General features: G+C 42.5%; 1 protein-coding gene across 1 annotated transcript in view; it reads right to left on the reverse strand.

The window, feature by feature from the left end:
* Positions 1–14875, reverse strand: part of LOC120022329 (protein MTSS 1-like) — a 53697-nt gene that overhangs the window by 6132 nt on the left and 32690 nt on the right. The window contains exons 4-10 of the mRNA XM_038966224.1: positions 9220–9304; positions 8875–8966; positions 8129–8203; positions 2328–2485; positions 1431–1538; positions 1110–1207; positions 382–592 (exon numbers count right to left, since the gene is read on the reverse strand). Of these exons, the coding sequence (XP_038822152.1) occupies positions 382–592; positions 1110–1207; positions 1431–1538; positions 2328–2485; positions 8129–8203; positions 8875–8966; positions 9220–9304 (827 nt within the window). The remainder of the gene's footprint in view (positions 1–381; positions 593–1109; positions 1208–1430; positions 1539–2327; positions 2486–8128; positions 8204–8874; positions 8967–9219; positions 9305–14875) is intronic.

The raw sequence follows: 14875 nt of genomic DNA on the forward strand, positions 1-14875 counted from the left end.
AAGCAACACTGTAGTTGTCATACAGGTATACAGTACGTAATCTACATGATCTACGTGCAGTGACTAAACACACACTAAACACACACACTCATCGAGATCTATCTGCACCGTTTCTCACAGTGACGCCACCTCTGCTGTCTCTAATGAGCTCCGTTACCTAGCAACCTGGGAGGATTGTCTCTCACCAGCAACAGAGCCCAGGTGGGGAGAGTGAAGTGTCGGGTGGAATACAATGCCACCGTTACTGTGTGCATATGTTTTAGTTCATATAGGATGTTACTGCTTCTTAGGGGTTCAGGGTTTCTCTAATATGTCTGTTTGAGGGGTGTTGATAAAGCAGTCGTAACACCACAAGTTCCTGTTCTCGTCTCTCCGTAGTACCTGTGGGTGGGTGTCAGGGGGCATGGGCGAGGGCGACTTGGACTGGTAGGCATCCTGGGAGATGAAGCCGGAGTCGTGGGAAGAGACACTAGAAAGGCGGGCGGGGCCTTGCTGAGGGAGGGCAGAGCTCCGGTAGCGATAGTGGGAGGTGGGGGAGTGGCAGTGAGAGCCGCTGGAGCGAGAGTCGCTGCTGTTGACGCTGTTCAGACTACTGCGAGAAACAATGAGAGAACACAGTCTTTTGGTTATTACGGATATTGGTAACTGGTTCTCAACTGAAATGCCTGGTTAAACTACGTAAATAGATAAATAAATATTGATTCAAAACAATATTTACATGTTAAGGTTTTTAAAAGACTGTTACTAGGTAATAGCAAACAGCTACAGTTTGAACAAGTTACAGCGCCAGCCACAAACAGAGGTTGCTAACAAGCTCGCCTGGAACACAAATATGATGGTTTCTTTGGCCCTAACGCCTCACACTTCACAGAAATTATTGAGACAGTTAACTCATTCATTACGGAGGCGTTCTGCGGCCTCACATTTGTAAACATTCAGATTATGGCAAGAATGTCAAAGCTACATTACCACCTCCAATCCACAAGATGGAGTAGGAGGACTGAATGCTAGGCTGATGCGTCACTCCCAGTCCATACTATGTTCTCAACCAGCTGAGAGGTTTGGGTGTAGTGGTGTAGTAGTGGTGATTTGTGGGCATGCTCACTAACCTGCACATGCTGGACTTCCTGGATGCTGTGGTGCTGGGGGAGGAAGGAGGGGTCTGGTAGGACCAGCTGCTCTCAGATCCCTTCAGGTCCAGAATGACCTTGGAGGAAGAACATCAGAACAAGGGAATTTATGAACAAAGAATCTTGTAAAAAAGCTATTGGCAGCCCTATTTCTAGAGGGAAATGGGTTTCTTTACCATTGTACCTCCAATCATGTGAATCAGTAACAGAGACACTAACCGTTTATCCAGGACATGAGTGTAACATGCAAAAAGAGGACTATTTAAGCCCTGTCCTGAGAATGCGGACCAAATCACTGACCTGCTCGCTGGCAGGGGGCAGCTTGTGGGGGTCCATGGTCAGAGCCTTCAGGTCGTCAGTGAGGGTCTGCAGGTGAGTGATCTCCCCCAACATGGACATCTCCTCTTCCTGATGAACAAGAATGGCGGGTTGGTGTAAGGCAGGGATGTCCAACCCTGTTCCCGGAGAGCTTACCTTCCTGTATGTTTTCGCTCCAACCCCAGTTGTAACTAACCTGGTTCAGCTTATCAACCAGCTAATTATTAGAATCAGGTGTGCAAGATTAGGGTTGGAGTGAAAACCTACAGGATGGTAGCTCTCCAGGAACAGGGTTGGAGAGCCCTGGTGTAAGGGATTGTGCTAGCTTATGAATGTGGTATACATTTCAAATTAGATCTTGTTCTCCATTAACTCAATACTTCTACTTTTAGACTGTGAATTGAAGCAGGTCATCCCTCTCTACTGGGATTTTCCAAATCTCTTTGGAGAGCAAGATTCAATGGCAATAGAAAAACTTAGAATAGATTACATTAATCACGTTCACAGGTGCATAGGAGAAGCAAAAACTAAAGTAAACTGAGCAGCGTGGACTACCGCAGATTGTGTATACTTCCAGAATAAACATTTACTAACAAATACAACATTTGAGTCACATACACCTTCATCAAAAATCGCAAAATAGTTCACTTTAAAAGGATGAGATGGTTGTTTGGACGCACAAAGTGCACTGTATATTAACGTTCATAACAAAAGATGCTGTTGGTTGGAACTCATTTGTTGGGACAACATGATTGGTTATAATGTGTTGGAGCAATTGTGTATGCGGGGTCCTACTTCATTTCTACATGCTTTCTTCAGCCCAGAACCCCCTAACAAATGATGTGTGTTTGACTACACAGACTGTTGGTGGGGACTCACCACGACGGGCCTCAGCATGGAGACTAAGGTACAGAAGCGGCTCCTCTCCTCCACCAGGGCCTTCCTGACCGCCTGCTTCTCTGTCTCCTCCAGAAGCAGGTACTTATCACTGATGTCCTGCATGGCATTGTCCAGCTGGGGCTGGATGTCCCCCCGGCCTGCGGCACACACACACACAACAACCATCTCTGTTAGTTTTATCCTAACTTAGGGTTTAGGAGGACAAGGTCTTTCTGAGTACACAGCAACATAATCTATGTCCGGTCTCAAACCAGACAAAGGGACTGTGGCCGTGTGACGTACGGCTGAGGTGAAAACAGCACGAAAAGACACCAATGTCTCTTAAAGGTATGTTTTAATTGAATTGTTGTGGTTTCCAGTCGTCATCATCACCATTAGATATATGGTTATATAGATATAACCATCAATCCCGTGCACTACTTCACACAATCTTTTGATCACTAATGGTCAGTGTAATCATAGACAATTTATATCTATTAGTACAATCCTCACAGTGCTATCTCAAGCACCAATCAAATCATGTTGTGGAACCAGTTGGTGTTCACATCAGGGTCACACCCTCACAGTATTAGACAAACTTAGGATTTGGGAACATACTGAAGAACCATCGCCTTAGGAGATGGAGTGCATTTATGTAATCGCACTTCACAAAATGGAGCATTGTTCTGATTTGGACATTTTACCCTCTCAAATTCAACCACTTAATCGTATCAAATCAGTGTCTTTGGTTTTACTGACATTCAAAAATCTAGCCGTGTTTTAATATAAAAGTGTCACTTTTTATTTAAACGTCCAATGCAGCCATTTTTATCTCAATATCTGATTATTTGTGGGTAACAATTAAGTAACTTACTGTGATTGTTTTCAATTAAAATGGTCAAAAACAAACAAAAATAGCTTCTTAGCAAAGATCAATTTCTCAAGCAAGAATTTTGCTAGGACTGTCAGAGTGGTCTGAATGAGGAAAACTGAAAACTAGCTATTATTGGCACAGAGGTTTGGAACCAGGGTGGGAAATCAACTTTTTTTCCCACTAGCTACCGTGGCAGGTAAATAAAAAAATCTACCAGCCTTCAGATTTTTTACCAGCTCAATTTTTTTGTTGTTGCCATAATTACACCAAAAAATATACATATAAACAGACGAGCATGATTTCTGTTTTTCCCCCCCAAAATTATGTATTACTAGTAAGAATTAATGGGGTATATTGCTTAATTTAATTTGTGTGACCTGCGTCTTCAAACCAATATATGTTCAAAAAAATAATTTACACTGAACAAAAATATAAAAACGCAACAATTTCAAAGATTGTACAGAGTTACAGTTCATATAAGGAAATCAGTCAATTTAAATAAATTCATTAGGCCCTAATCTATGGATTTCACATGACTGGGAATACAGATATGCATCTGTTGGTCACAGATACCTTTAAAAAAAGGTAGTTCAATGGATCAGAAAACTAGTCAGTATCTGGTGTGACCATTATTTGCCTCATGCAGCGCAACACATCTCCTACGCATAGAGTTGATCTGGCTGTTGATTGTAGCCTATGGAATGTTGTCCCACACCTCTTAAATGGCTGTGCGAAATTGCTGAATATTGTTGGGAACTGGAATACGCTGTCGTACAATGTCAATCCAGAGCATCCCAAACATGCTCAATGGGTGACGTCTGGTGAGTATGCAGGCCATGGAAGAACTGGGACATTTTCAGTTTCAAGGAATTGTGTACAGATTCTTGCGTCATGGGGTCGTGCATTATCATGCTAAAACATGAGGTGATGGTGGTGGATGAATAGCACGACAATGTGCCTCAGGATTTCGTCACAGTATCTCTGTGCATTCAAATTGCCATTGATAAAATGTGTTCATAGTCTGTAGCTTATGCCTGCCCATACCATACCCCCACTGCCACCATGGGGAGCTCTGTTCACAACATTGACATCAGCAAACCTTTCGCCCACACGAAGCCATAACCCACACGTCTGCCATCGGCCCGGTTGAAACTGGGATTCATCCATGAAGAGCACACTTGTCCAGCGTGCCGGTCTCTTGTCACACAACAAGGTGAGCATTTGCCCACTGAAATCGGTTATGACGCCGAACTGCAGTCTGGTCAAGGCCCTTGTGAGGACGACGAGCACACAGATGAGCTTCCCTGAGACGGTTTCTGACCATTTGTGCAGAAATTATTCGGTTGTGCAAACCCACAGTTTCATTAGCTGTCCGGGTGGCTGGTTCAGATGATCCCACAGGTGAAGAAGCCCGATGTGGAGGTGCTGGGCTGGTGTAATCACAAGTGGTCTGTGGTTGTGAGGCCAATTGGACATCCTACCAAATTCTCTAAAATGACATTGGAGGCTGCTTATGGTGAAGAAATGAACATTCAATTCTCTGGCAGCAGCTCTGGTGGACTTTCCTGCAGTCAGCATGCCAATTGCACGCTCTCTCAAAACTCGAGACGTCTGTGGCATTGTGTTGTGTGACAAGACTTCACATTTTAGAGTGGCCTTTTATTGTTCCCAGCACAAGGTGCACCTGTGTAATGATCATGGTGTTTAATCAGCCTCTTGATATGCCACACCTGTCAGGTGAATGGATTATCTTGGCAAATGAGAAATGCTCACTAACAGGGATATAAACAAATTTGTGTGTAACATTTGAGAGAAATAAGCTTTTTGTGCATATGGAACATTTATGGGATCTTTAATTTCAGGTCATCAAACATGGGACCAAGACCTATATTTTTGTTCAGTATAGATACAATAGTAAAAACAGATAAACAGCTCTAAAACTGAACATCAAGAATCAACAGAGTGCCAGCCCTTCCACAAAAGGCTGAGTGATATGGCTTATTCATTATTATTGTTCAGGGCTCTACGGTCTACGGCTACGCAGACAGTTTTTTTACAAGGACTACATCAGTAACTATAAATGTAAAAGAACACAAACAAATCTAGGAGAACAATTTACATATTTGAGTGTTTTAATCATAAGAAATGACTAAAAGTTAATGAATAAATGTTTTTAGGACTGATCCATGCTCAATCAAGCACAATCATTAGGTGATACAAAAATGTCCAGCTGCCCCTTTAAGGGACAAGCCTTTACCGTGATAACTTTGGCACTTACATGTCTGTGATGAAAAAATCTCTGACTGTGACGCCTTCCTAGCATCAGACAGTTGCAGCATCTAACCTAGCCTGTGAACAAAACAATGTAACTGGCCAAGAAACACGAGGACAAAGTCACACTTTAGTAGCCTTTTTTTGTCAATTCGAACAACTTCTACATGCGGCCTTTAAAAAAAATATATCCCAAATCCTTTGTGTGACCACCCGCCAACATGGCTGGTGAAATAGACATTCTTACTCGCCAATGAAAAAAATCTACCCGCATTTGGCAGGTAGCATGTGTTCATTTCCAACCCTTGTTTGGAACTCTTTCTTATTGGTCTATTAACTAATTGACCACCTGGTGATGACACCAGGCAGGCCAAAACTCCATCCCACAAAACAGGCTGAAATTTTAGGTCTGCCTTTTCAAACAGCTCTTACACTGAAAGGGCATTAAGAACACAATCTAAGTAGATTAAGTATCAAGACAGTGTGTGCTAAAATGATAAAACTCTAGTCTGAACTTGTAGAGAAAGGTTCAATAATCTCCTCTGTAGGCTTTATGGACGTAAACATGCAATTAAAGTTTTACATTTCTTAGAAGAGCCAGTACTAGTTATGTGGTTAAGGCTAGCTAGATGGAGGCCCTTCTTATTTTCCAGGGAAAGCACTGCAGAGGAATTCCTTCACAGGACACAGAATGCAACGTTTGGTTTCCCACAGTATTTACTGTGTGCTGAAGGATCACATTCGGCATGTTGCTGCTCTCTATTTCACTCATAGAAATGCACTGGGGGAGTTTCCCTGTGCTATATAACAGGCTAGGGAGACTATTGAACCAGAGAGCTCTGACCACATCTGAGGTTCCTCAGGGGTCAGTTATCGGTCCTGTTTGTTTTGTCTTACATGTGAGATTGAAGCTGGAAATCAAACTCTTTTGACGGTCAGGATAATATGGCCTTGTTTATAAACATAATAGGCCTTTTATGCTACTAAAACAGACAAATAGACTGGTTCAAAAGGCAAATGTCTAGTTTTTTGTTGTACTTGCAAATTCTTTGTGTTTGGTGAATGTATGCAAAGGGGTATCATTCATAATGTTGAATCATTCTCTCACATTGAATATTACAACATTCCAAACCTCTACAAACAAGAATGATATACGCCTAAACTCTACAAATTATGTAAACACGTATATCACAATACAAGATACAAACTAAGCTGTACTTGGTTTCATAACAGGCGGGATACGGTCAGGGTGAGACAGTGCAGGAGTCAGGTCAAAACATAACTCTAAACAACAAGCGATTTTCTTGACAAGCTTCTCACAAATCTATATAATATCATAGCTGTCAAAGAAGAGGCCATGATTGTTGGCTGTGACTGGGTTTCAGAGGAGATCTACATGTACCTGCCAAAATAAAGCAAACACTTGCGTAAATGAGGGATACAACGTATATTGAAAGCAGGTGCTTCCACACAGGTGTGGTTCCTGAGTTAATTAAGCAATTAACATCCCATCATGCTTAGGGTCATGTTTAAAAATGCCCAGTTGCCAATTATTTCCAGAGAGTTCCAGACATTTGTAGAATCTATGCCAAGGCACATTGAAGCTGTTCGGGCAGCTTGTGGTGGGCCAACGCCCTATTAAGACACTATGTTGGTGTTTCCTTTATTTTGGCATTTACCTGTATATTGGAGCCAGACAAATAATGAACTCCACGATTATTTATTGACTTTGCCGCAGTCCCGATCTCCCCTGATGATACAAAATTAAGCCACAGCCAAAAGCCCAAGGGAGTCAGTGAGGTATATTTGGAAGCAGACCAAACTCATGACCCAGTGAGGGTAGTGGGTGGGGGAGGGGAGGGGACCTCAGGGGAGACCAGCAGAGTAAGAGAAGCAGGGAGAAGAACTATTTTGGGCATTCAGGAGATTTTTAACCCTTGAGTGAGGAATGTGACCGCACAATATGAAACAGACCAGTAGACAATGTGACAGGGTACATGGGGTGGGGGAACAGGGACGAGACCACACACAGGTGGGAAAGGTCAACGGAGGTCAACAGGTCAACAGAGAACTGTGACACAAAGGGAGCTAGAGGGGGCAGCGACTTACCGAACACGTCAGCTGGAAAGAACAGGGGCGTGATCGGATGCAACATGGCAGTTGTTGGAGCAGAGAGGAGAAATCTCAGTCAGTTTAGACCCAGGAGAAGGGGACCTGTTCTTGAATGGCTACAGGTTGCAGAATTGTCACAGATCCTTATCATCTTGCCCAGTATATTAGACTTTGGCCCAAAATCGTAAAGATATAAGGTCTGTAATAAAATCCAAAGCATTTGCCAAGATGCAGCAAGGATTAGTGACTTGAGTACTATTCTATCCTATCCTGTTATTTGCACAATATAGTCCCTCCTAAATCCAGACACATAACTTCCCAAAATTATGTGGCTCAGCTGCCTATCATCCCATTACTATTTTGACCCTTTGGCAAGTCACCTGGAACAGTATGAGATGTGTCTTGGTAGAATTCAGTATCAACACTTTAGTTTCCTTCCGCCACCCCCCCAAAATCGGATTTAGCTTCAAAAGTCAAAGTCGTAAGTTCTAGTTCCAGTCGTAAGCAGTCCAAACCCGACACCAGGCATCCTCAGTCACCCTACCTTTCTTAGCCTTCTTCTGCAGCTTGAGAGTGTCGGAGGATTTCTTTTTGATCTCCTGACGGGCTTTCTTGTACTCTGCGGAAGGAAGGGAAACACAGTGGACACAACGTGTCGCACGTTGCCATTGTTAGTGCTTTGAAGTGCGGCAGCACACCCAAAACGTGGGCGACTCTTAAAAATGAATACTATCTGATTGATCTTTGTTCTGAGCGACGCGCTTTCCATCTTACTGTAACTTCGTTATGATAAGCGGTGGCTGGAATCAAACCCTGCAATGAGGGAGCACCCTGTTTCTCTAAGGGGGAGAACTGAACTCCTAGGTTGGAGATTATTGAGCGGAGAGGGGGATTGGGTTCGAGGTGGTGAGCTGAATCACATAAAAGCACTATTGTACTGTTAACTAAGCAAAGTAATGCCTTTAATCTATTTTCTAGTGATAAACGACTAGCATCTTTGTGATTGGATTGCTCGCTCTGGAAAGCCTCTGAGGGTTTACCTGCTGAAGGGGAAACGGTGTGTTCTGACCTACATGGATTATAAAGGGAGATATCTAGCTAACCATTACACTGCAGGCAATAATGGGGTGAAGGAGTATAGACTGTAAATGGAGAGGTTTGAGAAAGTGTGTGTGTTGTAGTGGTAGGAGGTTGTGTGTGTGTGTGTGTGTGTGTGTGTGTGTGTGTGTGTGTGTGTGTGTGTGTGTGTGTGTGTGTGTGTGTGTGTGTGTGTGTGTGTGTGGCCCCTACCTTTGGCGTGGTCCTTGTCCAGCGTGTTGGCCACTCTCTTCCACTCCTCCATCTGGTCTTGCAGAGGGTTAATCAGGCAGTCGATGAAAACCCTTGGGTGGGGATTACAACTCAAGTCAAACAGAGCGGAGAATAACGATCTGTAGCAGAGAAAAATTGCTACAAGGCTACTTTTTTGGTGTATTCCTCAAGGTGTGTGGTGTGTAGACACTGTACGCAATTTCATCTCTTCATTTCTGCTTATTTCACTCTCTCCACAATATGAGCTAATGGGCCCATTCAGACAGAAAGATGGAAAAGAGAGAGAAAATACAGAATGAAGAGGAGGAGGAGACGGGGGCTCACATGGAGAACTGCCTGAGCTTGGCCTCGATGCTCCGGTGCCTCATACACATCCTGGTGAGGGCTGAACCGATGTCTCTGGTGCCGCCTGAAACCAGACCAACAACACAAGCTGTCAGGCAGAGTCTGTTGAAGAGGGATCTCGTCTCATAATGTTTTATAACGATTTGTTATTCCCTGTACAAATGATTGAAGGTTGCCGAAATCATTGAAGGGGTTCACGAGCTAAATCCCAAACAGTCAGAGCATGCATAGAAGTGGTTTCACATTAAACTAGAATATCAAAATGAATTTCAAGCCTAGTCACTGATAATATGATAATTTACAGCCGATTCCATTTTCAACCGCTTTGTGTTACAGCGTCAACAAACTGATAAGCAGTAAGTGTGCTACTGTGAAAAATACTGTAAGTGAAACATAAGTATCTCATAACGTATAGTAGTTGGATGCTGTATCCCTGAGCAGCGGAGGCCAACATAACAGTACGCCGTCAATGACTCATACAGTGTCCAAATATGTACACGAACAGGAGAGTTCGTTCCACAGTGGAAGGCTGAAGCAACAGAGGCAGTGATAGGTCCTTTTGACAGGGGTCAAAAGACAGTCAGCACACATCACTTAGCTGACTTCGTGGTTCTCAAAATGCTACTACTTGTAACACACCCGTTCCATTTGGCCTGGTCTGTCTAAGTCTAGGACTATCAGGAGGAGCTTGCTAGGGGAGAGGTAGCACACTGTTCATTCCATCACTCACTGACACACACACACACACACACAGAGCCGTAATCACTTAAGTGTGACCGTTAGGGTTTCTAGTGAAAAGCAAACAAAGCCTATGACCTCACCTCTCCAGAAAAAAAGGAGGGAGTAGAGGAGGGTGTGAAGTGTTGAAAAATTCCTCGCCAGAAGAAAAAGTCGTGTCATCCTCCACAAAGCCCCCCTGGTTTCCCTGGGACAGTAAAAAAGCCACACCCCCTCCTGACCCCCCGGTGCTGACTGACTAGCACTCAACAGTAGCAGACTAGCAGTAGCTAATAGCTATGCAGGCACCAGGGGACAGATGGCCACTCTCTCCCCCAGACAGAGACTCCCTCCTGGGCTATTGTTCCTCGGACTTCAAGCCTCATCAGTAAAGACCCAGGCTGCTCTATGGAGGAGGAAGTTCTTCAAAAACATCCCATTATAACAAGTGGGTGTGTGATTCAATGGCGCAGTGGACAATGGAATGGCCAGATCCACTGTAACTAATCTATTTGGGTTTTGTATTGTACTGCTGCACTTGCAACCACTGCTGATGACCATCATTTCAAACCGTGGGGATTGCAGAAAACAGCTTGTGCATTTAGTCATTACTGTAAAACAAATGAGTTTTTCTACAGTATTCTACCCAATTCAGTACAAGCTCTGATGATGTTTCTCAAACCAAAACCATTTCATACTCAAAATCCAATTCATCGCACTGTCACTGATCTCCTAGGAAGTACCGTGATGTATTTCAATATCCATAGCTAGGGTTAAGTCGATGAATTATTAAAAGACCATTCTGGTCAATTCATCCAACCATGAACTGGAGCTCATCAGCCATGGTTCACATTCTCCCTTCTCAAGTTCCCAGCTCCTTTTCATATCTTCCTCATCCATCATTCACTAGGTTTCTGTGTATTGGCTGTCATCACTCTGTTTGTATGACCCCTCTGACATCCATCTACTATTGCATTAACAGAAATATAATAATGTGCTGTGGTATGATATTTCCATATGTTATTGTATGGTATTTCTAACCGATATTTCCATCTGCAGAGATTGGCCATGTAAAGCTATTGAAAATGAAACCGGGAGTTACATTATTTTAAAGGGCGGTTGTGGTATTGTGTTACAGTATTATGCACAGCTGTAGGATCTTAATTTGATCAGCCTGTTGCAGGAGAACTCTTAAGGCTTCTGAAGTTTGTCATTTCCAATTGGAAATTTCAAAACTTGATTTTCCCTTACCAAAAATGCCTCAACCCCTACAAAAATGTCCATTGATTATAATCCACATCATAATTCACTTCTCCTGTTGCTGCAGGATTATTTTCCTCCTGTAGAAAACTGGCTCAAATTAAGATCCTACATCTGTAAAGTGCTCCTTTAGCTCAACATTTGTTAGGGGGATTTCTGTTCACCACTCTCCTATTATGTATCGTCCATGTCTGTGTGTAACACGGGGCTCTTTATTTTCAAGTACCCACTGGACAGTCAGATCTATAACTGTAAGGTTTTTCTCTTATAGGCACTTACGCTGGCAAACTCAGAAGTTAGCTGCAGATGGATTAATACATAGTTCTATCCTAGCCTAGCACTTGCTCCACTGCCATTCAAATCTCTACATTGTTGTAGCAGCAGTGAAAAGTTGTGTTTTTTTCTAATGTAAGCGCCTCAGCTCCTTGTCAATATGACAGGTCTCTTGCAAACGACAGCAACGAGAGGGGGAAAATACAATGTTCCACCCCATGATGCTCGAGGGTTGCCACGGAGACAGCAGCAGTCAACATAAATCTCAATCTCTCTTTCTCCCTCCTCATCCCTCTCTACATGCAGAACCAATGTATCTGACTTCCTCTGCTGAACGGCATCCGTCTGTAATAAATCTCCTGCTCCTCCCTAATATATTATGCCACAGTCGTTACAATTCAAATCTTTCTCTACACCGTCCTTCGCTCACTATCTTACATAAGGAGTAGTGTTTATATGCTACAATACTTTGGTGGTGTGTTTACATCTAATTGAAATCCAGAAGAGGTTTGGAAAATTCCGGACATACTTCCTGCTCTACACACACACACAGGCACACACGCATACCAATCTCCTCACACCCCCACCACACACGCACATACACACTGTCTCCTACTCCTAGTATGTGAAGTCCCGCCCCTACAATGCCAGTCTCAAAAAAATCTCCTGACCCCCAAATCTATAAATAACCCGATCGGTTGGCGCGGGGGCTCTGGTTGCCAGGATCCCTCCTGAATAGCTGATGTATGGAATAGCACTCCTTATTAATAGCTGTGACATGGGGGCCCTGTGGCATGGTGAGCACTGCATTGCACCAACACCTCCCTTCTTTCTCACCCTCTCCTTACGCCCTCTCTCACCCTCCCCTTCCCTCTCCCCTTCTGTGAGTTACCTCTTCTCTCCTCTTCTCTCCACCTCTTTGATGCAAGAGGACGACTGCCTCTGATATCTCTATCTGTCAGTCTGGTCTTTGTAGAATGACCAAGCATTTCAATAGAAACATATAGACATAGCCTATTCCTACTGAAGACAAATGGTAACTGTTTATGCTGATGTATCATTTGTAGATGACAAATGATTCACCGACTGCTAATAAACTTAATAGGCAGACACTAACAACAAGCTTAAAATGCAAAGCTTTTTTATGAGCTTTGTCGTAAAATATCTACAAGGAAGGGTCTGATCTAGTTGCGGAACAGTCGGCCCAGATTAGTTTGAAAGAGACCTACATAAAGCAATATATTACAAACTAGAAAGAGACCTACATAAAGCAATATACTACAAACCAGAAAGAGACCTACATAAAGCAATATATTACAAACCAGAAAGAGACCTACATAAAGTAATATACTACAAACCAGAAAGAGACCTACATATGGTAATATATTACAAACCAGAAAGAGACCTACATAAAGTAATATATTACAAACCAGACAGACCTACATAAAGTAATATTACAAACCAGAAAGAGACCTACATAAAGCAATATATTACAAACCAGAAAGAGACCTACATAAAGCAATATATTACAAACCAGAAAGAGACCTACATAAAGCAATATATTACAAACCAGAAAGAGACCTACATATGGTAATATACTACAAACCAGAAAGAGACCTACATATGGTAATACATTACAAACCAGAAAGAGACCTACATAAAGTAATATATTACAAACCAGACAGACCTACATAAAGTAATATTACAAACCAGAAAGAGACCTACATAAAGCAGTATATTACAAACCAGAAAGAGACCCACATAAAGCAATATATTACAAACCAGAAAGAGACCCACATAAAGCAATATATTACAAACCAGAAAGAGACCTATAAAGTAATATACTACAAACCAGAAAGAGACCTACATAAAGTAATATACTACAAACCAGAAAGAGACCTACATAAAGTAATATACTACAAACCAGAAAGAGACCTACATATGGTAATATATTACAAACCAGAAAGAGACCTACATAAAGTAATACATTACAAACCAGACAGACCTACATAAAGTAATATATTACAAACCAGGAAGAGACCTACATAAAGCAATATATTACAAACCAGAAAGAGACCCACATAAAGCAATATATTACAAACCAGAAGAGACCTACATAAAGTAATATACTACAAACCAGAAAGAGACCTACATATGGTAATATATTACAAACCAGAAAGAGACCTACATAAAGTAATACATTACAAACCAGACAGACCTACATAAAGTAATATATTACAAACCAGGAAGAGACCCACATAAAGCAATATATTACAAACCAGAAAGAGACCTACATAAAGCAATATATTACAAACCAGAAAGAGACCTACAAAGTAATATACACAAACCAGAAAGAGACCTACATAAAGTAATATATTACAAACCACGAAGAGACCTACATAAAGCAATATATTACAAACCAGAAAGAGACCTACATAGCTACAGTAGCTACAGTATAGGCTCTCAGAGTGCTAGAAATATACAGAGCAATGGAAGCTGGGAAAAAAAAGAGTTTGTGTGAAATGGCAACCTATTCCCTATATAGTGCACTACTTTTGACCAGAGCCCTGTGGAAAGTAGTGCACTATAAAGGGAATAGGGTGCCATTTTGCAGTTTAGTGTTGCCATGTTGTACTGACTTTGCAGGCTGGCCAACGCCCTCTGGCCAAACAGGCTACAGCTGTCACACACATATTGACCACAGCAGAGTTGATGGCATTTTAATGACAATCAGCCTGATCGATTCACCTCTTTGTCCAGACCAGCGCTAACAGTCCAGTGTGTTTACCAATGTGTGTCGCCATAATTCTGTCTGGTCTAGACAAGTCAGCAAAATGTAGCTAGACATGTCAACGTATGTTTTTGGCGTATGTTCCTTCCTATATTTTTGACAACAGAATCTAGAAAATGGCCGTTTTCACATGTCGACACTGGTGTGGTGCTGGAGATAATGAATATGATGTTGAAAACGGTGAAGTGCAGTTATAATTAGGCTAGTCTCCATACTACTTACCATAAAATTGCAGTATGTCACCGACTACTTTATCAAGATCCGTGGGACAATCAGAGGGAGTGATGCTTTAAGGCACATTCTTCTTCTAGTTATTTCCAATGTTGCTCTACAGTATCTGCGGTGTATTTCTTTAGGTTACTCTGAAAGCCCATTCAGCCACTTGTCTCTGTATGTCAGTGCATCAGCCTTCCCCTGAGTAGGTAACAGAGATGGAGCTGTCCTTTCCATCTCCCACTGCTCACACAATGTGACAGGGCATGAGGAATGTGTGGCATATCTCTGGGATGCTGTGTGTGTGTGTGTGTGTGTGTGTGTGTGTGTGTGTGTGTGTGTGTGTGTGTGTGTGTGTGTGTGTGTGTGTGTGTGTGTGTG

This window comes from Salvelinus namaycush, chromosome 27 (assembly GCF_016432855.1).
Source record: "Salvelinus namaycush isolate Seneca chromosome 27, SaNama_1.0, whole genome shotgun sequence".
Classification (NCBI taxonomy): domain Eukaryota; kingdom Metazoa; phylum Chordata; class Actinopteri; order Salmoniformes; family Salmonidae; genus Salvelinus; species Salvelinus namaycush.